This window comes from Lacerta agilis, chromosome 6 (genome assembly GCF_009819535.1).
Source record: "Lacerta agilis isolate rLacAgi1 chromosome 6, rLacAgi1.pri, whole genome shotgun sequence".
NCBI classification, from domain to species: domain Eukaryota; kingdom Metazoa; phylum Chordata; class Lepidosauria; order Squamata; family Lacertidae; genus Lacerta; species Lacerta agilis.
Window position 1 is genome coordinate 46298702 of NC_046317.1, and position 24216 is coordinate 46322917.

The 24216-nt window shown below is 43.9% G+C and overlaps 1 protein-coding gene across 24 annotated transcripts in view; it reads right to left on the reverse strand.

Annotated features, from left to right (window-relative positions):
* Nucleotides 1–24216, reverse strand: part of PTPRF (protein tyrosine phosphatase receptor type F) — a 470302-nt gene that overhangs the window by 32845 nt on the left and 413241 nt on the right. For 5 of the 24 annotated variants that reach the window (XM_033152392.1, XM_033152376.1, XM_033152394.1 and 2 more), the window contains 11 exons: nucleotides 21275–21301; nucleotides 18305–18422; nucleotides 15734–16312; nucleotides 15007–15104; nucleotides 12243–12496; nucleotides 11344–11434; nucleotides 7769–7999; nucleotides 5457–5608; nucleotides 4674–4685; nucleotides 2947–3062; nucleotides 936–968 (listed from right to left, as the gene is read on the reverse strand). In XM_033152392.1, the coding sequence (XP_033008283.1) occupies nucleotides 936–968; nucleotides 2947–3062; nucleotides 4674–4685; nucleotides 5457–5608; nucleotides 7769–7999; nucleotides 11344–11434; nucleotides 12243–12496; nucleotides 15007–15104; nucleotides 15734–16312; nucleotides 18305–18422; nucleotides 21275–21301 (1711 nt within the window). The remainder of the gene's footprint in view (nucleotides 1–935; nucleotides 969–2946; nucleotides 3063–4673; nucleotides 4686–5456; nucleotides 5609–7768; nucleotides 8000–11343; nucleotides 11435–12242; nucleotides 12497–15006; nucleotides 15105–15733; nucleotides 16313–18304; nucleotides 18423–21274; nucleotides 21302–24216) is intronic. The other 19 variants (XM_033152380.1, XM_033152395.1, XM_033152384.1 and 16 more) reach the window with 10 other exon arrangements.

Genomic DNA, 24216 nt, shown 5'->3' on the forward strand with positions numbered 1-24216 from the left:
AATTTTAATTTCTGCTGCTCTCATCTATTATTTTGTATTGTACCTCAAGGACCACCTCCTCTCCTCATATCAACCAACCTGGACCCTGAAATCATCATCTGAGGCCCTTCTTCATGTGTCTCTTCCACAAGAGGTCCGGAGGGTGGCAACACAAAAATGGGCCATTTTTGTGTTGGTTCCCCTTTTGTGGAATGTTTTAGGCACTAGGCAAAAACATTCCTTTTATCCCAGGCCTTTGGCTAATTAGACAATCTATGACCTTTTAAACTGTTTGTGTTGGAGGTTTTTGTTTGTTACTATAGTATGTATTTTTGTAGCTTTATATTGTAAACTGTAATAATAATAAATGTCATTGTTTTTATACCTGTGTAACCTGAACTGGGTTTAAGAATAACTGAATGCCTAAATAAACACATTTGGGCTTAAGCAAGGAATTCCAGTAAGGTGCTGCATGCAAAATAGTGGCTGAGGAGCATATGGAGGAGATGAGCAAGTCCTAGCTTGCTGGACTACATTTGGATAGAGAACACTTCCTTTTAATTTTGGAGATGCTGTATGGCCTCCACACGATATACCGTAAGTGCATCCTTTGCAACTGCAGCCAGGCCTTGCTTCCCTAAGTTGGGGTCCTATAACATATCAAAGAAAGAGCTCCTGCAGCCTCATGTGCTCAGTCAATTTATGAATTTCATTGTTTGGAAAACTGTGACATGTTAATCTCTCTTTCTTTCTTCACATGCAGGCTGGAGCATTGTATGTGAGTAGCACCAGAGACTAGTTTGTGGGAGATAGCCTGGCTCACTAGCAAGAGAAGGGTTAGCACTAAGTCTGTGGTGAGTGAGGTTGACCTTCATGACACTGAACAAAAAAGATGAGAAAGAAAGAGGCGGGGAAAAGATAGTGAGGAAGAAGAAAAAGGAGCAGAGAAAACTAACTTGAGATATTCGGGCAACTGGGGCCACTGGCACCTGAAAGAACAGAAATCCCATTAGCTGTTGCTGAGGGAAGAGTTAAAGATGCGACAGAGGAGGATCAAAGGGCAGCACAAAAATCCCCACCACAACCTTCAAATTCCTACATTTAGGGATGGGAATTGCAGCTTGATGCTTGCTACACATGTGGCAGCATGGAGGGTGATGTATTAAGACAAGCACCAAGTACAACCAGGATTATTTCACAAAGAGGATTTCCCCACAACAGACATGATAGATGGCTTTGCTTGTTGGCCAGGAAACAGAGTTCCTATTCCCAGCACATGCTGCTTTCCAAGACCATGTTTCCCTGCTACATGAGACAGCAGCACAGCCTTGGAACCAAGGTTTAGTCAAATTCACCCAATTGCTTAGTAGCGACATCACCCTGCCTGACCTGCCACAACTCTGCAAAATGGAACATGAGAACAAAGGAGCTGACAATTCACACAAGAACCTGTGTCTGAAGTGGAAACTATTAAAGTGATAAGCTTAATATTTAATAACAGCAGCTTGATTAATTATGTACTGAGCAAGGCCTTTCCTGCCTCTACATTTGCCAGCAGGGATATCAACTATGAGATTGCTCAGGGTTTAGTTGCTGCTGTCTGGCCCACAGAAGGCATCCATCCATCACAGAAGAGGGTGAGACTAGGTGGAGGCAACTGAGTGTCTCAGGCTGAAACGATAATACCAGAACTTTTTTTGTACACTGATTGTTCCCTACTGGGCACCTGAGAAGATAAAAGGGTGCAAAAGCTCAAGCTAGCAGCTCAGCAAGTATGGTCACACCTGAGAATATGTGTGGGGGCTTGTGTATGCACTATGAGGCTGACTTGCTTTCTTTTGTCAAGCTTCCCTTTTGTGCAACATCCCTTGTTAGCACATACAACTCTGCACCATGTCTATGCCTCTATCTTCTCTCTGACCCCTCTGGACTACACCTCTAACTCTCCTGTCATGTTGGACTCTGCAAACCATCTGGTGGAATAATGACTTTACACTAATAGGGTGGGTCGTGCTCCCAATTCTGCAAGCTGTGTGCGTACAACCTACACAAGCCCCTGTCCTCTGACCCATCTGCAAGGCAGTATGAGGTGAAGGACTCAAGCCTAGAAAGAAAGACAAGAGAGCAGCGCTGCACATAGTCACAGGACACAACTTCCAATTCCCTTCCTGCAACTGCTTCCCCCAAAAAATCTATTATAGGAGGACAAATAGATTTGAGGAAAAGGAATACAGGTCACATCTTGCTAGGTAGAGTCTGGGTGTACTGAGCTAGAAGCCCCCACTGACCGCTAACATCATTCAATAGCCTTCATGAATCCCACAATCTAAATAAGGAAGGAACAGGTTGCTTCAACTCTAACCAGATAGAATGCAAACCACATCCTGCCTCAGATGAGAGTGTGAGGCCCTTCACAAAGCAAAAAATCTAGGAAATAGACTCTGTTGAAGACGGATTATTTTGCTGACACAGCTAAGCAGCATCTATTACAACTGCAACGTACCTTAAGAGTTGGAAGCACTGCAGGAGCTGAATCATGAACCTGCCTATCTGCTACTTGACAGTGGACCTACTGGCATGTTGGACTTTCCTTTTGCTGGCTAATTTTGAGGCCATATCTGGAGAGCACGATATGGGCCAAAAATCTGAGTGTTATCTATGGAATATAAGATAAATCATGACAAGGTCTCCATTAGAGCCTGTTCTTTGTGACGCTATGCCTTCCAGGACCTTGTGATGCATGTAGGGTCAGGCTATTGAGTTAACAGAAAGCCTGCCATCCCCATTCTGACTGTTGCCAATGTCAGGTATACATGTGAGTGACAGTGTATTGAGCCACACTGGCCTCTGAACCGAGCCTGAGAAGGTGCACACAACACTGCAAAGGGAAGGAAGAGGCTCTCTTATCACAAACCACTGCCAGTAAAAGGAGCACTGGCCTCTGTAGGGCCGTCAAGTGGTACCTACCTGGTGTTTGGTAGTTGAGTCGCCTCATTTCAACAGGGTCAGAGGAATGGGCCAGCAAGGAGTCCTTCAGGCCAATGGAATGTTCATCCTTGGCGGAGGGTGAATTGGCCCTTTTCCTAAAGGAAGAGAAGGAGCAGCTCAGAAGGTAGATCTGGGCATGGACCAAATGGCAGAGAGCTTCAAGATGACCCTGTAGCAGACTAAATAATGCACCTAGCAGTAAGGGGGACTGGTAACCCCCTCCCCAGAGCCAGACACAGGCTTACAAAATCTCCACTTCCACTTCCATCTTCCACACACCAGTGTTGGGAACTATTTCCTGTGGTGGATGAATATACTTAAGATTTTGCCAAGTATTAAAAAAATTATTTAAAATGTGAAGAGTTGTAATATAATAGGGTAAGGGCTCTTCAGGGTGAATTTTATTGGTCCATTAATACTTGTCTTGAGTGGCTGAAGGCCCCCCAGGCGTGTGTTAATGGAACAATAAAATACACTGTTGTCTCTTCATGCTATATTTATGCCTGCAGCTCCACCACCCTAGGCTCTTATCCTAGTAGATTTCACTAGCTAAGCTGAGATGAACCTCCCCAGTGATTAAATGGGAGACATTTACAGGAAATTTTGGCATGACAAGAAGAGTTATTGGTGATGTCCAGTGGATACCGTTAAACCAAATAACCTCATATGGTGATGCCTCTTAGAGCTGCAATGTGTTTTCTGGGGTAACTCAGCCACGGGGAGGGGGTATTTTAGCTTCAACAGAAACAGAAACATCTCAGCCTGGTATTAAGGAGCACTGTGCTGCAATCCTGCAGCCAATTCAGCAGAGAGGTGTGTGTATCTGTTGCTTTTTCAAACACATCAGAAGCCCAAAGCACTTATGATTAACCTGGAGACACTGTTGATAGCACCCTGAAAAGGATTTTTTTTTTTTACTTTGCCTGACTGCACAAGTCTATTTGTTAGAAGGGAGAAATTTCCACAATTAGCATGGTGCCTCATGAGCTCTCTGTGCTGTGAGGGGAGAAAACAAAAGTTTGTTCAGCTGTATGCACATGCATGCATGCAGTGGGGAGTCATTTATAAAGTACCGGTAGCCACCACATTACAGCGTCTGAAATAAGAGCCCTGCATCAACTTGAATTTATCACCAAAGGGGACCATTGTTGAAATAAGCCTAAGACTTTGCTTTGGTTCCTGCCTCCTGCTGAAAGTCAGTGTCACTCTGTTGTAACAGCATTACTTCCAGATTTACTAAGGATCAGCTAGACACCAAAGTCAGCAAGCAGTGGGATACCTTTGTAGGACACACACAGTCACACTGAAAAGGGAACAGCTCAGAGCAAGGCCTTATTAACTGGTTTATAGAGCATGCTGATTATGCCAAGGATCTAGAGTCAGCTCATGGTAATGTCACATCCTTGATCAATATAGGGGGCAAATAACCCCACAAATCCTGGAACACCAAATGCACTGAAAAGGAATTTTCTAAAACGATGTCACACCTTACTTGTGAAGCCATTTATTTAAATCTATCAGCAAGAGAAGGTTAAAGGAGTTTGGGACACCACAATGGCTAGGTAGGCAGAGCAATACCCAAAAGTCAGATTAGTCTGGTTAGGAAGACTTATGCTTACTGTTTTTAACAAGATGAAACAGTGGATGTGAAAGAGACAAAGCAAAGGATTAGTAAGGGTGGGGGGGGGAGGAGGGCAGTTGTCTACCTTTCTTGTTTGCTAGATCCAGGGACAGCAGAAATAGAGAAAAAAGAGGAAATCCAGGTTACAAAAAGGTACTAATTGTGCATGCAATAACCCAAAGTCACCTCCCCTCTTGGTGTTATTATGCACATTTAGTTGGAGAAAAATGATGACAGCTTCCCAGAGCAAAGGTGGGAGAGTAAGCACTCCCTGTAACCAAATGAGCAGCTCCTGCTTCTTTTAACAGCCCAAGCACTTGACATCATGGATCAGAACACCTATGACTAGGCTAAGGACAAATCTCTGAAATAAAGGGTCACTGTTACCACATGTTACCACATGGAGGGTTCATTGTTGGAGCCAAGAAGACTTGGGGGAAAGCACAAGGCCTCTGAATAAAACAAGGCATGTAGGCATTTCTTGGCCAAAGCCTTTTACTTAATCCGAGGCATGGTAATCCAGGTCATCACCCTAGAACCACTAAGCAGAAGCCATGTCCTATGCCTTCACAGTTCATCTGCCACTGACAACAGCCCCAGTTCACTTCCAGTATATACCTTCCCAGCACAAAATGAAATGCAGAGACCACTGAATTTGATCCCCACCCCTTCCTAGGGATTGCCTTACATAGCACTGTTTTGCAGGCTCCGTTGAGAAACACCTTCAGGAAGGTTCAGACCACATCCCCCAGAAGAGACAGTGTCCTTGGATTTATCATATAGTTTGCTCACTGTAAATGTTCTTGAGCTTGGCACAATACTGCACCATGGACACCACAACATTGCACGGGCATAGACGTGGGCTCACCTTTTGAAGAGCAGGATAGCAATGACAATGATGATGATTAAGATTACAGCCAGGACAGGCCCCATCACCCACAGCATCTCTGGTTCATCCTGCTGTTTTGCTGAAACTTCCATCACAATCTCATCTGAGTAGGGACTGGCTGCATACTTCTTCTGGTGAGTTTGAGAGAGAGGAGAGCAGACAAAGATCATGGATCAGGTCTCTTCCTTGCTTAATTCTGAGTTTTCCCTCGGTACAATAGCCCCAAGCTGCCCACCTGCAATTTTCCTCATGAGCACCCAGGGAATTAACAGACACCATGAAAACAAACCTCCTCTCCACAGTAACAGAACATTCAGAACCACATCAGCTAGAAAGTGGCCTCCCTCAGTGCCAGAAAGGAATGGTCCAGCTGAGAACAAGTTGCCAGCCTCAGACACACGAAGAGCCAAATTATAGGCTTTGGAGTTGCAGCCAATTGAGCATCAGGCCTGGCGGGTAGTGGCTAAGTGGTTTATAATACCTATTATGCCGTTATAAACACATCACCCTAGGGGGTTATATGTCAAGGAACACCCACTGGGCATAATGTTCCACATTGAACAGCAGACTAACTCATGGCTGTCCTTGAAGCTCTAGCATAAGCCCTGAATACAGCAGGATTCACATGGGGCTTCTCACATGCAAAGGCTTCCAAGTCATACAAGGGACTGGCAAGTTGCAACCAAAAAAGCAAACAAAAGTGGCTGACTCTGTTCCAATACATGCTACGCTCATATCTTATTTTTTATGCCTGCCAGAAGACATATGTGCAGGGACGACCATGTTCTCTGTTCTAGTGGAGGCTTCCTATTGTCCTGCTCAAGGGAGCAGCGTACACTGGTCTCCCTTTTAGCCCCCGCAGAGATGCCTGTTGACCAAATTCTGCCAGTCTGAAAGCTGAGATCTTAAGTCTCTTTGACTTCATGCACAGGAATTCTGTGAAACACAGAGAAAACGTGTCCATAGCAGCTGCCTTTTGTGGATACTGAGCAGGAAACACCTGCCTGGCTTAATCTGAGCCACATTTTGTCTCTGGAACCTGGTTCAGTTGCAGGGCTAAGTCCTAGAACATGCAGGATAGTAATAAATATTCTAGAGCCTATTTTCACATTACTGAGAAACAACTACACGTTCCCCAAGTTCTAACATTAGAACTAAATTTCTGACACTTCTTGTGGAAACAAAACACAATAAATGAAGAATTCCAGATGGCAGCAAAAACAAGGATGGTATTTGTGGTGCCTTAAAGACTAATAAATTCACTGTGAACTTTGGGCTTTTGTGAACTATAGCCTATTAGATGCATGAAGTGTTACTCTGAATTACAGGTATATGTATATATACACATGCTTGGGGACATGGAGGGCTCTGTAACCAATGAAGTCACAGGGAAATGAAATGCAGAATAATGCAGTGATAAATGAAACAAGACTGATAAAGTGCTAAATGACGAAGTAATCTGCGGCTCTGCAATCGTTCTTTTAGCAACAGCCATTTATGATATTGTGGCTTCATTCCTCTAGTTTAAGAACATGGCGACTGAGTTGAGTGCCAAGTTGGAGCTCACAACCTGGCACAGGTTTCAGAAAGAACTGGCAGAGAACTTTGTGAGGGCAGCAAAGCTTATGTAGAGGGCAGCTGCAGTTTCATCACCAAATAAAACCAGTTGCTTGGAGAGTTTGCTCTGCTAGCCAAAGTGCTCTTGTGCACATTCACTCTTGTACATGCAGTACCCAACCTTGTGGCACAAGGGCACCTTCTCCGGCTGCTCTGCGGCCTCTATTCTCCTGCCTGCATGTTTGCTATGTCCGCTACACAAGTGCTCGGACCAGATGAGTAATGAAGCATTTGACCAGCTCTAATGAGCCATTACAAGTAAATGAGGCTGAAAGTGAGAGACCCAGCATGGGACGGAGCAGAAGGGCTTGAATATCTTCATTATGGGTGGACATTATTTACACATTTGCAGAAGCAATGGCATTACCCACCATTTCCCCTCCCTTATTCATTCTGGCTTGCAACAATGGATAATGCTAAAAATTACAGGGGTGTGGAAAGTGAAGAAGCACAAAGCTTGGGGCAGATAATCTATTTTCTTCCTATGGACTGTGAGGCACCAGGCAAGACAGGCAGGGAGAAGGGGAAAGAGATTCTGAGTTGTTTTATACAACTGATTTTATTAGCTTATGCTTTGCAGAGCAAAGTTCCACTGCGACAAAGCTTCCCTAATGCCATCTCTGGAATGGTCCTTTTAGGCAACACATGGTACCTTCGCTTCTCGTGGTCCTTACCGTATCCCCATCCTCCAGTGAAGCCAGCACAAAACAACGGTAGCTCAAGTCTTCTGAAAGGGGCTTATTGTAGAAGCCTTGATAGCTCTTCTGGTCCCCCAAGACAAAGGTTTCTGGCAGGTCATCCATTTGGGCAGCAATATAAGGCTTGAGCCGCTCTGCCTGACGTCGTTGGCGCCTGCTTGGATCCCCTTGGTTCATGGCCTCAAGTAGCTGGGTGGCAAAAGGAAGCTAGCGTGAGAGAGAGCAATGCTATTTACCCAGGTGACTCTACATTTCTATGAGGAAAACCTGTAAGTCAGGTGACAAAAAACACCAGGGAGATCCAGGTATTCATTACTCTAGTGCATTCCCAAAGGTTTTCTCTACTACATCTACTTCCTTAACAGAACAGTTAATTAAGTTGCTGGGGGTAAAGCTGGAACCTAGTGTTGTCCTGGGTTTATGGTGGACGACTGTGAAAACAGGAAGCAGGTCACTATGGACCCCTGGTCTGACCCAGCAGGGCTCTACTCACATTTTTATGCATGTTTTGTTTGTATTCATCATAACCTACACTGGGCATAGTTTTGTGAAAAATAATGTACCATTTTTATAAAGTTTATGCCCCATAACATCTCAAGGGAAATCATTTTAAAATACGTGTTTCTCTTGGATGATAGAGCAGCAGGAGCAGCAGAGAACAGGCCACATAGTCCACACATGCATCTTTAGATGCCCAGCAATTTGAACTTTTGGAGATAGGCAAAATTTCAGCAGACTTTGACACATATTTCTGCCACTCTGCAAACACACTTTGCAGCTTACACTAAAATGGACAAAATCTTTAGGCTGAGCTTACCACCCCCACCACATCCTGCTGGGCTGCAGTAAGACTTTGTATAAATCACACACAGTGCTAACATGGAATGTTCAGATAGAGAAAAAAATTACAAATTTCATAGTCATCCACAAACTCAAGAAAAAAGGATATAAACACACCAAAATTCAATTACATTGCTCAGAAAAGCTCTCAGATGTTTAAAGATGTTTTTCTAATGAATAAAAATGAATGCTAGGCTCTGAACAGAAATTCTAATTTAAAATGAAGGAGGAGGCATGAAATACATTTCACACAAAAATGTGTTAGGGCAGAGATGGAACATTAGAGCAATGGTGGTGCCAGGAAGACACAGAGACCACACAGAACCATGCCATTATTTCAGGGAAGGAGGGTGCTGGCTTGTGACCCTAACAAAGTGGCATCCCTGCCCTCCAACCAGTGTTTCTCTGCATCCTAACTAATGTGTGCAACACGTACAGATGTGTGTGTGCACAGTGTCTTATCCAAGCTTCAGTTTTTACCAGTGGAAACTGATCTATCGGGGCAAATTGGGGCACTGCTCTCCTTGGTAAGCCCCCACTTGCCTGGCTTCTTATTTACATCCAGTGTAGGGGTTGGCACTGACTGTCAGTTTTCTCTTTCTTAAGTCTCAGTGTTTCCCTTGCAAAACTCAGCAGGGAGAATTAAGTGACTCTGCCTGTCACTGGCTCCGACTCCAAGTACAGTTTGGGCTCCCTGCCTTCTGCCTTACCCATCCCAATGGGGACCTCTGCTTCCTACATCTTGTTTTGCATATAAATTATACAACAGAACCTGAGGGCAGAAGGAGGTGTGGTGTGATCCATACATGCAACAAGTCCATGGGCAATCACACTTCAGTGACCTCTTTCACTGGACCAGTAAGCTTCACAGGCAATTTTGAGAGCTGGCTAAAGATGAATATGGATATCATGGGTATTTGAGTAACTTGATGACTTCAGGATGGCAGAAGATGGCACCTCCAAATTAAGCTATCATATGTGGGAATTATCCCATATAGGCAAAGTTTCCGAAACCCCAGGTCCTCTGCCATTATCTCCAGCATGACAGGACGATTAACATTGCTCATATACAGGTGAAACTCGAAAAATTAGAATATCGTGGAAAAGTTCATTTATTTCAGTAATTCAAATTAAAAGGTGAAACTAATATATGAGATAGACTCATGACATGCAAAGCGAGATATGTCAAGCCTTTATTTGTTATAATTGTGATGATTATGGCGTACAGCTGATGAAAACCCCAAATTCACAATCTCAGAAAATTAGAATATTAAATGAAATCAACAAAACAAGGATTGCAAATAGAACAATATTGGACCTCTGAAAAGTAGAAGCATGCATATGTACTCAGTACTTGGTTTGGGCCCCTTTTGCATCAATTACTGCCTCAATGCGGCGTGGCATGCATGCTATCAGCCTGTGGCACTGCTGAGGTGTTATGGAAGACCAGGATGCTTCAATAGCGGCCTTCAGCTCTTCTGCATTGCTCAGTCTCATGTCTCTCATCTTTCTCTATGGGGTTCAGGTCAGGCGAGTTTGCTGGCCAATCAAGCACAGTAATCCCATGGGCATTGAACCAGGTTTTGGTAATTTTGGCAGTGTGGGCGGGTGCCAAGTCCTGCTGGAAAATGAAGTCAGCATCCCCATAAAGCTCGTCTGCGGAAGGAAGCATGAAGTGCTCCAAAATCTCCTGGTAGACGGCTGCGTTGACCCTGGACTTGATGAAGCACAGTGGACCAACACCAGCAGATGACATGGCTCCCCAAATCTACACAGACTGTGGAAACTTCACACTGGACTTCAAGCATCTGGCATTGTGTGCTTCCCCATTCTTCCTCCAGACTCTGGGTCCTTGGTTTCCAAATGAGATGCAAAAGTTGCTCTCATCAGAAAAGAGGACTTGGGACCACTAAGCAACAGACCAGTTCTTTTTTCTTTAGCCCAGGTAAGACGCTTCTGATGTTGTTTCTTGTTCAGGAGCGGCTTGACAAGAGGAATACGACATTTGAATCCCATCTCCAGGATAAATCTCTGTGTGGTGGCTCTTGATGCACTAACTCCAGCCTCAGTCCACTCCTTGTGAAAGTCCCCAACACGTTTGAATGGTCTTTTCCTGACAATCCTCTCCAGGCTGCTTGTGCACCTTTTTCTTCCACACTTTTCCCTTCTGCATAACTTTCCATTAATGTGCTTTGATACAGCACTTTGGGAACATCCAACTTCTTCTGCAATTACCTTTTGAGGCTTTCCTTCCTTATGGGGGTCTCAATGATGGTTTTCTGCACAACTGTCAGGTCAGCAGCCTTTCCCATGATTGCGATTCCTACTGAACCAGACTGAGAGACCATTTAAAGGCTCAGGAACCCTTTGCAGGTGTTATGGATTGAGTAGCTACTGCACCTTTTCATAATATTCTAATTTTCTGAGATTGTGAATTTGGGGTTTTCATCAGCTGTACGCCATAATCATCACAATTATAACAAATAAAGGCTTGACATATCTCACTTTGCATGTCATGAGTCTGTCTTATATTTTAGTTTCACCTTTTAAGTTGAATTACTGAAATAAATGGACTTTTGCACGATATTCTAATTTTTTGAGTTTCACCTGTACTCTTCCAAATTATTTCATATGTGTGGGCTAGTTTCTTGAACATCTGTTTCCCTTACCCCCTACAAAACAAGTGGAAACAAGTTTTGGCCTTCTCCTACCTGGTCTAGTCCCATATCATCTGGGCTCTTCAATCTGGAGCCAACTAGGTTGCTTGTGTGGTCTATCGGCACAACCACGATGTAGTACCACCTGGGGAACAAGAGAGGGGAATGGGTGAGCTCTGCTTCCAACAGTGGGATGCTCTCCATGAAAGCCCTGCAACTCCCTCCTTTGAACTTCCCAGAGACTCGGGCTGTAGCTGGCTGGCATGTATTAGGTTAATAAAAGTCACCTAAGTGATAGTGTCAGAAGCTGGGAAAGCACAGCTCCATAATCTGGTTCATTTTTCAGTGGTGGGAGATCAAAAACACAAATGAGACTTCCACAAGCCTCCTATTAGGATTTACATACATTATTTAAAGTAACTGTGCAGCAGTGTGGAAAGTACATCCTGGGTCCTTTCACATGAATGATGGGGATTATGACTCCCTATTTTTCATATAATGATAGGTGACTGAGAGGAGCAAGTTATAATACATAAAAATGGTAGCCCAGATCCAGAACCCTGAGCATATCACCAATTCAAATCCTGCACATTGGCCTTGCCCAACCTAGTGCCTTCCAGATGTTTTGGGCTACAGCTCTGATACCCCTGTCCATTGACCATGCCAGTTAGGAGTTGGAGTTCAAAACATCAGATCAGGTAAGGCCGCTGTACAGAGTGCTTCCATATTTTCAGTAACCTCTTGCTATTGGGAAGCATTTTTAACATGTTGTAGGTGGATTTACACCATTATCATGATCTATGAAATCTAATACAGTTCCCTATAATACCACCCTTATTACCTGTGCAAAAGCACCAAGACTCTGCAGGGACTCAGGAGACCCTCCCCCAACCATACAACACCATGTTCTCCCATGGTAGCATCATAAATAAAAAAATAAAGTAGAAACATACCTGACTGGCACAGAGGTCTGCACTTTGGGGAGAGTCAGAGTGAACTGCCCATTATGGATATATTTGTATGTGGAAATGGGCTTGCTCTGGATGACATCAGGTGCTGTCCGGATGAAGACTCGGTGCTGCAAGGCTCCTGCGCTACTTCCCCGGTTTGTGAGTGCAAAGGAATAATTTGTGTCTGGCTGCAGGTTATTAATCAGCTTCCTCATGGAGTGGCCATCCACCTCCACAGTCTGGCCATTGTACAGAATCTGTAAGCAGAGGGAAACAGTTGATTCAGCCCAAACTGATAGGAAAGGGGTTGGATGAAGTTCTTTCCAAAACTCCTCTTCCTGGTGTGGGTCTTTTCTTTCTTTCTTTCTTTTTTCAACGCTCACACTGCATAAGGTACCAAACAAGCTGACCTGTTGATAAGCATGACTATACCAAATCTGAGAGATCATGAACCCCCATGTAGAAATAAGAATTGGTGCTGCCTTCTCCCAGCTCTGTTGTTCTGCACATGTGGGTAGGAAGAAAAAGAAGGTCCGTAGCTCCCATAACTATTGCAACTTTTTCTGTCGTCCATTTGGAAGTAAGGAGTGTGGTGGTACGATTATCTAGGGTAGAGATGCCTGCTTGGCTCTTCCTTACTTGCTAGGCCTTCTGGAGTTTGGCAACAATGGTGTAAGTTGCTGTGTCAGAGAAGCTAAAGTAGTCTGTAAGATGAATCTGTTACTAAAAATTTGTCAAGGTACAATATTATGAGGTAGAAGCTAGGGCTACTAGTCTGAAAACATTCTGCCTATGCCCTCATGAAAATGTCTCATGATCAGTTCTCATTCCGCAACACAGCGTTCATTTAAAATCCATTTCTAACATCAAACACAGGCAGGGAAGCAGCTCTCTTAGATCAGGGACAGTGTCAGGTTCTGATTGCAGCAGGAATCTCACCATAACATCACTTCTCACTCACTTCACAGGACCAGTCATCTCTTTGCAGGGAGTTTTATCTCCTGGACCAGATGAAGCAACAACTCTTCTCTGAGGAGAACTGAAAGCCCTGTTGTTGATTTTTCAGTGAAGGAATTTCAGAGGTCTCAGTTCATCTCCAATAAAAAATACCATGATATTTAGCCTGCGCCTCAGTGTTCACAAATCATAACAATATCTGCCTTAATTAAATCTGTTAAAGAGAAAGAGGACACCCTTTGGGATGTAGATTTAGTGCGAGACTGTTTATCAAGTGTAGATAATGCTAATTGTTCCCATGGAGACTTATCAGCGGTGCTCGTTAGATTATTAGGCTTTGGCCTGGCATCCTGTACACTTGAATTAAGCAGCTCAGCACAGGTGGGTGGGGGAGTGTCCTGTTTGCAAAGTTGCTGCTGCTCCTGGGCCAGCTGCTCCTGGGCCAGCTACTCTGCTGGCACTTGTGCATGGCCTGGACATCTAATACTGTCTACAGGAAGAATAAAGCTCATTTACACCCGTTGCGTTTGCATGGCTGCTCCTCAGCTAGTGAGCTGCTAACACCATCTGCTCCTGTGCCTCATCATGGCAAACCCATGGCAGCAACTGCTGTCAACTCTCTGCTTACGTCAGCAAAATCTGGCAACTACGTTATGAAGCCCACACTATGCAACCGTTTTGATGATGGTTCCAATACAGCATTGACCATACAGCATTAGGAATGAGTCCATAGAACTAGCCTTTTATGAACAAATTCCCCACATAGAATTCTCCTGCTGTCACGAGTGCTTACTTATCTGTGTTATGTTGCTAGCGACCGCAGGCAGAGCAGCACACCATGGTGCCCTGTTGGGTTCTAGAGGTATCTCTATCCTGCCCTAAGTGTAATTCTGCTTGTGTTCTGCACCAAAATGCTTCATGATCAGCAGTAGGATCAAACCATTTTGCCTGGAATGAAAGGGGTTTGGGCTCCTAATTGTAGTCTACTCTGAGCACTGAGCCAGTGCTGAGAATGAATTCCTCACTCCACCGTGCAGGAGTGACTCATGGGAAATCAATTCCCATACAGCTAGGGTAACATTTAAAGGGCATATACGAGTCTCCAAAATCAGCAAGGGAATCAAGAGGTTTTGTCTGGAAATGTACCAGTTTTTAACTCATTTCTAAAGACTTACCAGTACCTGCTGATTTACTATGCTTGGTGATCTAGACCAGGCATGTCCAACAGGTAGATCATTGGACGTCTGTGGTAGATCACTGGTAGATCAGTGGCTCCCCCCAAAGAAGCTAAAAAACATTGGCTTCCCTAAGACAACTCAACATCTTTGCCCTCCACTCCTAAAATGACCCGACCCACCAAAAACAGGGCTTTCCTTCCTAACACAAGCTCAATGTTGCTTTCCTCCTCCCTAAAGAAGCTCAACAACTTGTACGTGAACCCAAAAAAACAGGGCTTTCCTTCCTAAAAAAAAGCTCAACAACTTTGACCTGAACCCCCCCAAAGGGGGTAGATCACTGCCAGTTTTTAACTCTGTGAGTAGATTGCAGTCTCTTGGAAGTTGGCCACCTCTGATCTAGACTAAAGGAAACAAGTGTCAGGACTCTAGGGTACCCAGGACAAGGGGGTGTCCACACTTCTTACACCCTGACTCAACCTCCCTGGTGTTTCTCCAGATTTGGTTGCTCAGCTTACATAACTGGGTTGATAAAAGCAAGACTCTTGGTCTGAAGGTCCCTGAGACAGACTTTCTAATTTCTTCCTTACTGCAGATTAATCGGGTCCCCATATGTGACAGACATATTCCCTTACCTTGAAAGGAACTGCAGATTTGTAAGAGTCTGGAACCTCCCAGCTAAGTAGCACTGATGTTTTCATCACAGCACTGACACGAAAGTTCTTTGCGAACACTGCAATTAGAAAGAATCCTTTTGAGTGGCCCCTGTGAAGCAACACTGGACAACTAACCTTTTCCCTTCCACTCTTCTCAGTAGGAGCAAAATTTGGTGTTTTCATGTAGATTCAACAAGCCTTCTCACACCTTAGGACACTTAAGCCTTTCGACCAGACTGAGTTGCCACCTTCCCCTCTTTGTCATGGACTGTGTACAAACTATATATTTAAAGCACATTCAAAGTATATTCTTTCTGTGGGTACTGTAGTTTGTTATGGGTTGCTAAGATTTTTAACACTGCCAGAGGCAAACTATAGTGCCCTGAATTCTTTGAGGAAAATAATGTGTTCTGATCGTACTTTAAAGGTATAGTGTGTACACAGCAATCTTCAAAAGGTAGCAGTTATGAGGCACTGTTTCTTCACAGAAGCTGCCTGTTCAGTTTGCACCAAAGCAACAATTCTTATCTGGAAACAGAAAATGGGGTATGTGTTTGGGAAAAAACAAATGCAGTCATGCAACCTCCATGTCCCCCGCCACCAATCCAAAAAAATTATAAGCTCAGGAAAGTAAGACTGACCAGGTCATCTCTGACCTGTTTTCTGCCATAGAGGTTCATTAACTGATCACAGGGGAGGTGCTTACCTTGTTCCATTGGCATCGTCCTAGACTGAATGCTGGGGCTGAGAGGGCCAGCTCCCTTGTTAGTGTGGGCTCTAACTTTGATGTCATAGGTTGTGTCAGGTTTGAGGTTGGTCAGAGTGATGCTCGTTTCCCTCGTAACATTGGTCAGGTTCTGCTGGCTGTTAATATCTCTGTACACAACCGTGTAGTTGGTCATTTTCCCATTCCTCTCTGCCAGAATTGGTGGCTCCCAAGTCACTTTAGTGGTGGAGGTGGTCAGCCCCACCACATGTAGGTTCTGGGGGAAACCGCTTGGCGCCTCCTCTGCGGTAGTGATTTCTTTTTCAAACTCCTCCCCAAGACCAACCCTATTCTTGGCAGCCAGCTTGAAGATGTAGGTGGCACCCTTGTAAAGGTCAGTCACGGTGAAGTGATCCACGTTCTTCTCAAAGTTCATAACCCTCATCTTCTCCTCCTCAGCATGTTTGAACTGCAGCTGGTAGCCCAGCAGCTCCCCAACCATCTCTTTAGGTGGGTGCCAATTGATCAGAGCTGTATTCATGGCCGTGGTGCTGATCATCATGGTAGGCTTGCCTGGGACTGCAGGACAAAAACAGGGTGATATGCCATGAGTGGGAGGGAGACAGTGTTCTGGCCTTTTCACTACTGGAGTTGCTCACTCAGGAAATTTATCTACGTGCGAAGAAGTATTAGCTAGCACGGCACTCCCTATCAATTTGGCGTCAGATTACAGATGGAAGATCAATATGTTTGAATGCTTCCCCACATTAAAATTAGCTGCACACAAAAAAGCAGCATATCTGGGAGAAGGCTTTTCCTTTGCATGCTTTCCACAGGCAGGGAGTTTACAGGGGGAATGTCCAAAAAGGCAAACCACCTGCAATTTGAAGTGGTTCAGTCCAGAAACAATTGCATTGTATTTCTGAACATATCAGTGTTTACTCTTCCAGGTCCTCCCAATTCCACAGTTAAACAACAGCAACAAAACAAAATCCAAATTTTATAATGGAAAAAAACTAATTTCTATATGGCTACATTTCACAAATATCCTTAACCTATATGTTTGTTTGTAAAATGTGCCTAACTTGATCATAAGATTTGATTTCTTTTGGGGAGGGGAGTTGAGAACCCTATGGTGGAAGCTATAGGCTCTTAAAGGAATGGGGATGAATAAGATTATCACAAATGCCACACTTTGTGCAAGCTTCTTAAGGAATTTTGTCAGCTGCTGTATTTTGTGAAAACCTTTGTGCCTGTAGTTTGCAAACACTGATAATGCAGGATGTCAGTAGGTGATGGACTGAAATTCAGATGGAACCAAACCCTGGGGCAAATTATTTAAACAGCTAATCCCTAAATTACATAGAGTAAATTATTCCAAATGTAACTATTTACAAAACTGCAATGAAAAATAACACTGTGATGGATACTGTCTTCAAAACTTCCTTGTATCTGACTCTTAAATCATACTTCCCCAACCACTCCTTGAATCTTGCCATTTGCAGAAGCAAGCCTAGAGAAAGTAGATTTGGGACAGTATGATAAAGAAGGTGAAAGGTAGTGCCATAAGATAAGAAATCAGGGCTTTAATATAAGATGTTGCAGAGAAGCCCAGACTCAAAACTGGAATCTCCGCTAGTTTGATGCAAGCAATTTTCATAGCAATCTTTATAATTTCACCACCTGTGCGAGCTGTTGAGAGCATAGCATGCTGTTTGCAATCAAAATGTGCTGTGTTTGAGCTGATGAACTGGTTCCTGCTAGGAATGTTGATGTGATGGCTGAGCAGCAACAGGATTCCAAATCTCATATATGTAGCACAAATTAAGGGCTGCTCCCTTCAAAGCTTAACACCTGCTGTATAAAATGGATGGTTTCATATCTCCGTTCCACCCACAACAGAGACACATCCTTCCCTCAAATCAGGGGAGATTGACGTGTAAATCCATCAACAACAAAACTATTCAGTAACAGCACAGTGCCAAGATAACCATTACCCTGTGCCAGACTGTGGCACTCAGAGCAAACTCACAATAGCATAGTGGTATTCTGGATTTGGCGTGAGTAGATTTGACTAAGCTGTGATGAAGCTGCCATGTGAATGTCAAGGTATTTTGCCAATTCAAGGCAGAGGCATTTCCCAGCAACTAACTATTAGCCATGGTAACTATGAGCAAAAGCGGTACAGTTCCAAATATCAGGTGCCTGGGATGAACAGGAGATGGTCATTGTTCTCATGCTCTGCTTATGGCTCCCCAGAGACATCTGACTGACTGTTGTGAAACACAGCATGCCAGAATGCCTGCAAATTATCTCCATTCTAGTAAAATTGTAATGTGTGAAGCGGTTCTTAAAGAGAGGAAGTTTCCATTCTTCTACTTGCTTCTCCATCACCTGCAGTTCAGTCTGCAAAACAAGGGGTTTGAGGGTACAGGTGCTTTTTTCACCTTCCTAACACTTCTTAAGATTAACATTTCTGTCAGTCACTCCAGCTGCATCTTTGATTTTGGAGCTCAAAATATTACGTGTAGATTTGCCTATCAAATATGTGTTGTAGTACTATTGGCTTACCTGCTCCACTTGTAGTAACCACCTTGTCCCTGCTGCGGGCCCCATCCCCTTTGGTGGTGTAGGCTGCAATGCTGATAGAATAGGTTGTTTCGGGTAAAAGGCCTCCTATGAGGGTTTCCTGTGGGAAACAGACATTTTTAGCTCGTTATCAAATTAAGGAAGGCAGGAATATACTGTAAAAGCAGTTCTGTACCTTGGATATTTGACCCATTTAGTTACAAAACACACAAGAAGGAAAACTGGCCCTGAAGTTTTATTAACTTTTCAATGAGGCATCTGGGGTGTCCATCACTGATGAGAAGTGAAAGTTGCATTGAGAAAACATGTTCCTAGCTTGGTTGATGCAACCCAGTTGGCGACAGAATTTGGAAATCCCCCCCCCCCGTTTTCTGGCCTCTGAAGTAGGTCAGGGTACGTTTTATCATAGGCTACTTTTGTTGTGTTTCCTGTGCACCTCCCTTTGCCAGAAAACACCCATTTTCATTAAATCACACGAACAAATCCACACATTTTTTTCCTATTTCCAACATGGGACGAAAGGGTTGGTTTGTCTGGAGCAGCTTGTCAAACTCAACACTTGCAACTGCCAATGCAGTTGCAGCCCAATTTCTAGACAAATTGCCCAGCATATAATTCTGGGTAGCCAAGGAAGTTCACTGCAAGAAACAGGGACCCAACAAAATACAGTAAACTGAAGTGGGAAGGGAAGAACAACTTTCCCACAACTTCTACCACAAGTGAACAAGAGGACAGCCAAGGGCTACTGAGTAGTTCCACCATTTCCATCCCAGCAAGACTGACAGAAAGGGAAGATCAAGCTGGTGCTAACTGGATGTAAATGTCTGTTAACAATTAATCTCTTTTTGTTCTGGTACTGACAAACCGATAATAATAATAATAATAATAATAATAATAATACCCTGTCCATCTGGCCACTCTGAACGGCTTACAGCAAATAAAAAAATCAAACATTTAAAACTTCCCTCCACTTGCCTTCCCTTGTTGTCTTGTCTTTTAGACTCTGAGTCTGGGCAGGTTCTGTGTCTTATTTTCACTTACGAACAGCACCTTCCAGCAGCATCATATATTGAATTTTAATTGTCATGAGATGCTTATTGGAGACAAAGTGCTTCCTCATATCAACAGGCCACAAGCAAGCACATTCTTTTGCTATAGCTGGCAGGGGAAACTGCTACCCAGTAATAAGGGCATGAAACAGTCTTCTCTGTTCACAGTGCTGCCATTTACCCCACAGATACATGGGCAAAAGACGAAAAGGACTGGTCGGAAATCTCTTTTAACAAAAAAGTAGCAGGCCTTCCATCACAGTTAAAGTGTTAACTTCAGTACATGTAACAGACAACTCATTTGTCTTTTCCAGCAGAAGGCCCTGGGATGAGCAACAATATAGCTAGTGGAACTGCCATAGCAAACCCACTTGCCATAACATGCTCACCAGCCACGGTATTCAAGAGTCTTGCTTCTTAAAAATAAACTACCCATGCTACATACATCAGTAAAAATGTAAGGAGAGAGAACAAGCAGAAAATTATACACAAAACAAAGGCCACAGGATCTATAGGTACCACTGTTACCTTCTCAATGGTATTGTCTAGCTGTGCAGGCTAGAGACACCAGCAGGGGCAAGTAGCAGTAGGACCTTGAACTATCTCACTGGTTCATTTGACGGGGTTGGCTTTGTAACCATAAGCCTACTCCAGCTCTCTCAAACCTTCTACATTCTATTGGCAAATATGGACCCTTGTGGAGGATTCCACGGAGAAAGACCTGCTCAAAGGCAACCTCTAGCAGTTTTCTAGTAGAATTTCAACCATTAACCCTATGCATGAAGGAATGACTGTTCATGCACAAAAATCAAAATGTGATATAAACAGGAATAAATCTGCATTGTGATGGATAGATAGAGCACAATTTCTTCCTAGAACCTTGGTTTGTCAGGGTGCTTTGTTTTTGGCTGCCATGTTAATTACTTGAATAAAACAAACAAACAAATGTGAATAGGCTTTTTTTCATTAGCAGCCCAGGTAAGTTACAGGATTCAGCCACCTAACCCAGATTATTCCTTCATTGCTTTCATTTGCAAACCCAAATTAGCAAACAGAAATCAGAATGACACCAAAATCAGAGTTCAAGTAAGATTTCCTTTCCCCCTGGAGTTGTATGAGAGAGCAAAATCAATCAATGGCAATAAATTGATATAGAGGGAGATACTCAAACACACAACACGAAGGCTACGAAAAGATGTAGTCATCACCACAGTCCACACAGGAGAGTAATTCTCACACAGGGAAGAGCATGCCACTAGAACAAAGCAAGTTAGGGGCAGAGAGGAAAGAAAGAAAGTGGAATGAGAGATACCATACATAGGGCTGTCGCTGCAAACCCCTTCTAAGCAAAGTCCTTCTGCTAAGAGACGAGGGAAGCCACAGCAGGGTATGTAACTTAATCTCTTTCTCCAAAGCTAATTTTCAAGCTTGTTCCTCCAAATTTATATCTCAAAATTACTTGGAAAAATTGAATTTAACTGTTTGAATGTGATTGTGTTCTTATTACAGCTTCTGTTTCAACCAAAGGTCACAGCTGAGAGAGCAGGGTATTTTTCACGACTGGGATCAATGAGGTTTAAAGATTACAGATCTGACTCTGCCATGTAACGAGCTGGGCCAAAGACTGTAGAAAGTGGGCTGCTCCCCCCGCATCTGCCTGAAATTGCATTGCAACAAGCTGGAAATACAGATTATGAAAAATGTCAATTGCTTTTCTGCATTTAGCAGCAATCTAAATGCCAATTTGCTCAGGATTTGTGGCTGGTGGAAGCTCCACAGAGCAACTCCCTAGAACCATCTGAAGATTGACAGGGGTGTTTTGACAGCACTATGCACACAGATTTCACAAGATGATCCTCAGACCCATCTGATCCAAGCAAACACTCTAACAAATGGTACTTACGTGGTCAATAGCGTCCTTAAACCTTAACTGATGGGGGGACAGGAAGGAGGAAAGAGTAAGGGAACTGTGATGACAAACTATGGATTATTAACACATGCAAGCACACACACAAGATTTGGCACTATCTGGATCCCCAAGTGTATCTGCTGCTTTCTTCCACAAACACCTCTCCCACACAAAGAATTGTAGCTCTCTTTCTCTCCCCCCCCCACACCCAGAGAACTACAGAAACAACTCCCCTCTTCAAACTGCAGACGATCTAAGGCTGCAATCCTATACACACTAACTTGGGAGTTTGATATGTTACATTATGTAGGTACATAGGCTAGCTCTGGACACAAGCTTTAGAAACAGCATATTGCTACTGTTAGAAATAAAGGAATTAACAGTAACAAGGAGAAATGCATCTGAAAATAATATGTTCCTCCTGTAGTGAATGATCCTAGTGGAAAGAGGACATAGAAATGTCATCGTGATATGCTGTGGCTGGGCTCCAGAGCCTCTGATGAGACAGCACCAACCAGGAGACTCAAACCAAATCAGGAAAAATTACCTACCAAAGCTTCAGGGCAATACTTGCTCCCACCTACCCTTCCACCAGCTGAACCTTTTCAACCATAATTCTCAGACTCCTGTAACCCTCCCTGTTAAGATAAGCAATAGCTGTGTATTGAGATAAGCTTCCTCAAAAACCAGCCAGAGAAGCAACATGATCATCAGTGTAATCAATTTCTAAGTTTCTTGCATCAAGCAGAGTTACTTAAATTCTTGCAAAGAGTGCATTTACCTAAAGTGCATCTTACAAAGCCAGCAGATTTATGGTGCACGTCTCATTTACTCATCTCTTTACCTTCCAAAGCAATATGCTCAGGTTTTGAAGGAAGGCTCACAAGGATTCACACCCACCCCACCCCACCCCACCCCAGGCAGGCAAGTGATCTCATACTACTGAACTGTCTGGCCAGAGGAGCTCTTTGCTGCAACTTGCTCTGTAGCAAATGGGTTTGGCAGTGTGACATATGTTTTCACTGGCAGCAAAACCCAGAAGCAAGCTCTTCAAAACAAGCGAGATCCACAGCTACTAAGGCACCTGCCAGCAGCAAAAGCTGTTGTAGGAAGGAATACCTGAAACTGCTGCAAAGGCAAGATGTCCCATAGAAGTAATCAAGCGAGCCACAGGTTTGTACCATGTCCACAGCCCTGCTTTGGAAACTCCCCCTCCCCTCAATTCTGCTTCCTTCACTTCACAAAATGTACTGCCACTATCTCAATCACTGCCCAATTCCATTCCCAACAATGGCATTTTTAAAATGTGTGTCGTTGTGTTTTATGAACTTCGGTTTTTCTTGGTATGTATTAAGATTGTAATAATGTTGTCACACTGCAGTTGGTGTGACCTACTGCAGAGTGATGACGGAACGGCAGGCAGGCAGCCCAGACAGGCAGGTGAGTGACATGGGTGGCAGGTGGTCCAGGCAAGTGGTGTGGGTTGTGGACGGCACAGGCAAGTCACAGAGAAACAGCCAGGGCAGGGCAGGGCAGCTCCCCAGCAACCACAGTTTTGGTGTCAGCAGCACTGGAGGACGATGAGGCGGGAAGCAGCAGCAGAACCAAATGTCCGACACAGACCTGTCTGCTGCTGTGCGGCTCACCTGGGCCACCCATGCTGCTTGCCTGGTCTGCCTTCCCCTCTTGCCGGCCTGCTATTCTGTTGGGAGGCTGTTGCTGTGAGAAGGAGAGAAAAAGCCTGCATTTTAAAATGCAGTTTCTTTTTCTCTCTTTGGGTGACAGTGGTGGGACAATTAAAAGGAAACTCGCAGCAGGGCAGGAGTGCTAAGGTGAGAAAAGACTTTCTCCTCTTCATTTACTTCATTTCACCCTACCAGTGCTGAAGTGTAAAGGGGAGAGGCTTTGGGTGAGGTGTGGGGGGGGGTTAAGGTGTAAAGCAGAGGAGGGTTGGAGATTTGGAGGGGTGACATGTAGAAAAGGCTGGCAAGCAGTGAGAGCATGGGCACAGGCCCAAGTAAAATAACAGAATCAAACCATGTTTTATAAATGCTTAGGCAACACCTATGCAAAGGGGGATTCAGAGGATGGAGAATGAATAAAAGAAAGGAGGAGATAGGGAACAACACACAATGAATACCAAACAGAAAAATCAGTGGTATGTTTCAATTCCAGCCCACATTGGAGCTAGGCACTTTGTCTACAGGAGAAGAGTTTGGGAACCCACAACAGAAATTCAAACTGGTCTTCCTGGGGGAGCAAGGTTTTGGGAAGACATCCTTGATCACAATGTTCATGCATGACAGTTTTGACAGCACGTAACAGTGCAAAGGAGAAGCCATTCTCCTAGGATGAATGAGCCACGAAATGGCACAATTATTCAAGACAATGATATGAACATCTATCCTGTCTGTTCACAGGAACATGAAAATATGCACAGCTGATCACTGCTCAAGAATGTTGCAACCTATGAGGTTACAGTATGCTACATCAAAGGCTGGTTTCTTGCTCAGCCATCTTGCTCTGTGTATATCAGAATGTGAGCTCCTCTATCTGTATTAAACTTGCTTTCTCTCAAGCTAATTAATAATTACATTTCTCAGCTGCCTGCTCCGAACTATTCTATCAATATGAATGTCTGTTTGCACCCCACTCTGGGATCCATTGTGATGAAGAGTGGGTTATAAATATTCTAAACAAAAGCAGTAGACCACATCCAAGCCTATGTGCATTTGATCGATTTCCTTCATGCTTTGAAGTTGTATAGAATTTGGTACTAGAAAGAGATTTCTGCCTTCTGAGCATTTTAAACTTTTATTTAAAAAGGAAAAATACACACACAATATTTTGTTTCTAATGGCTGCCAGCCCACTACATTCTTCATTCAAAGCCCTGCTCCATATCCTGCTGTTTGGGGACATCCAACTACCTGGGAC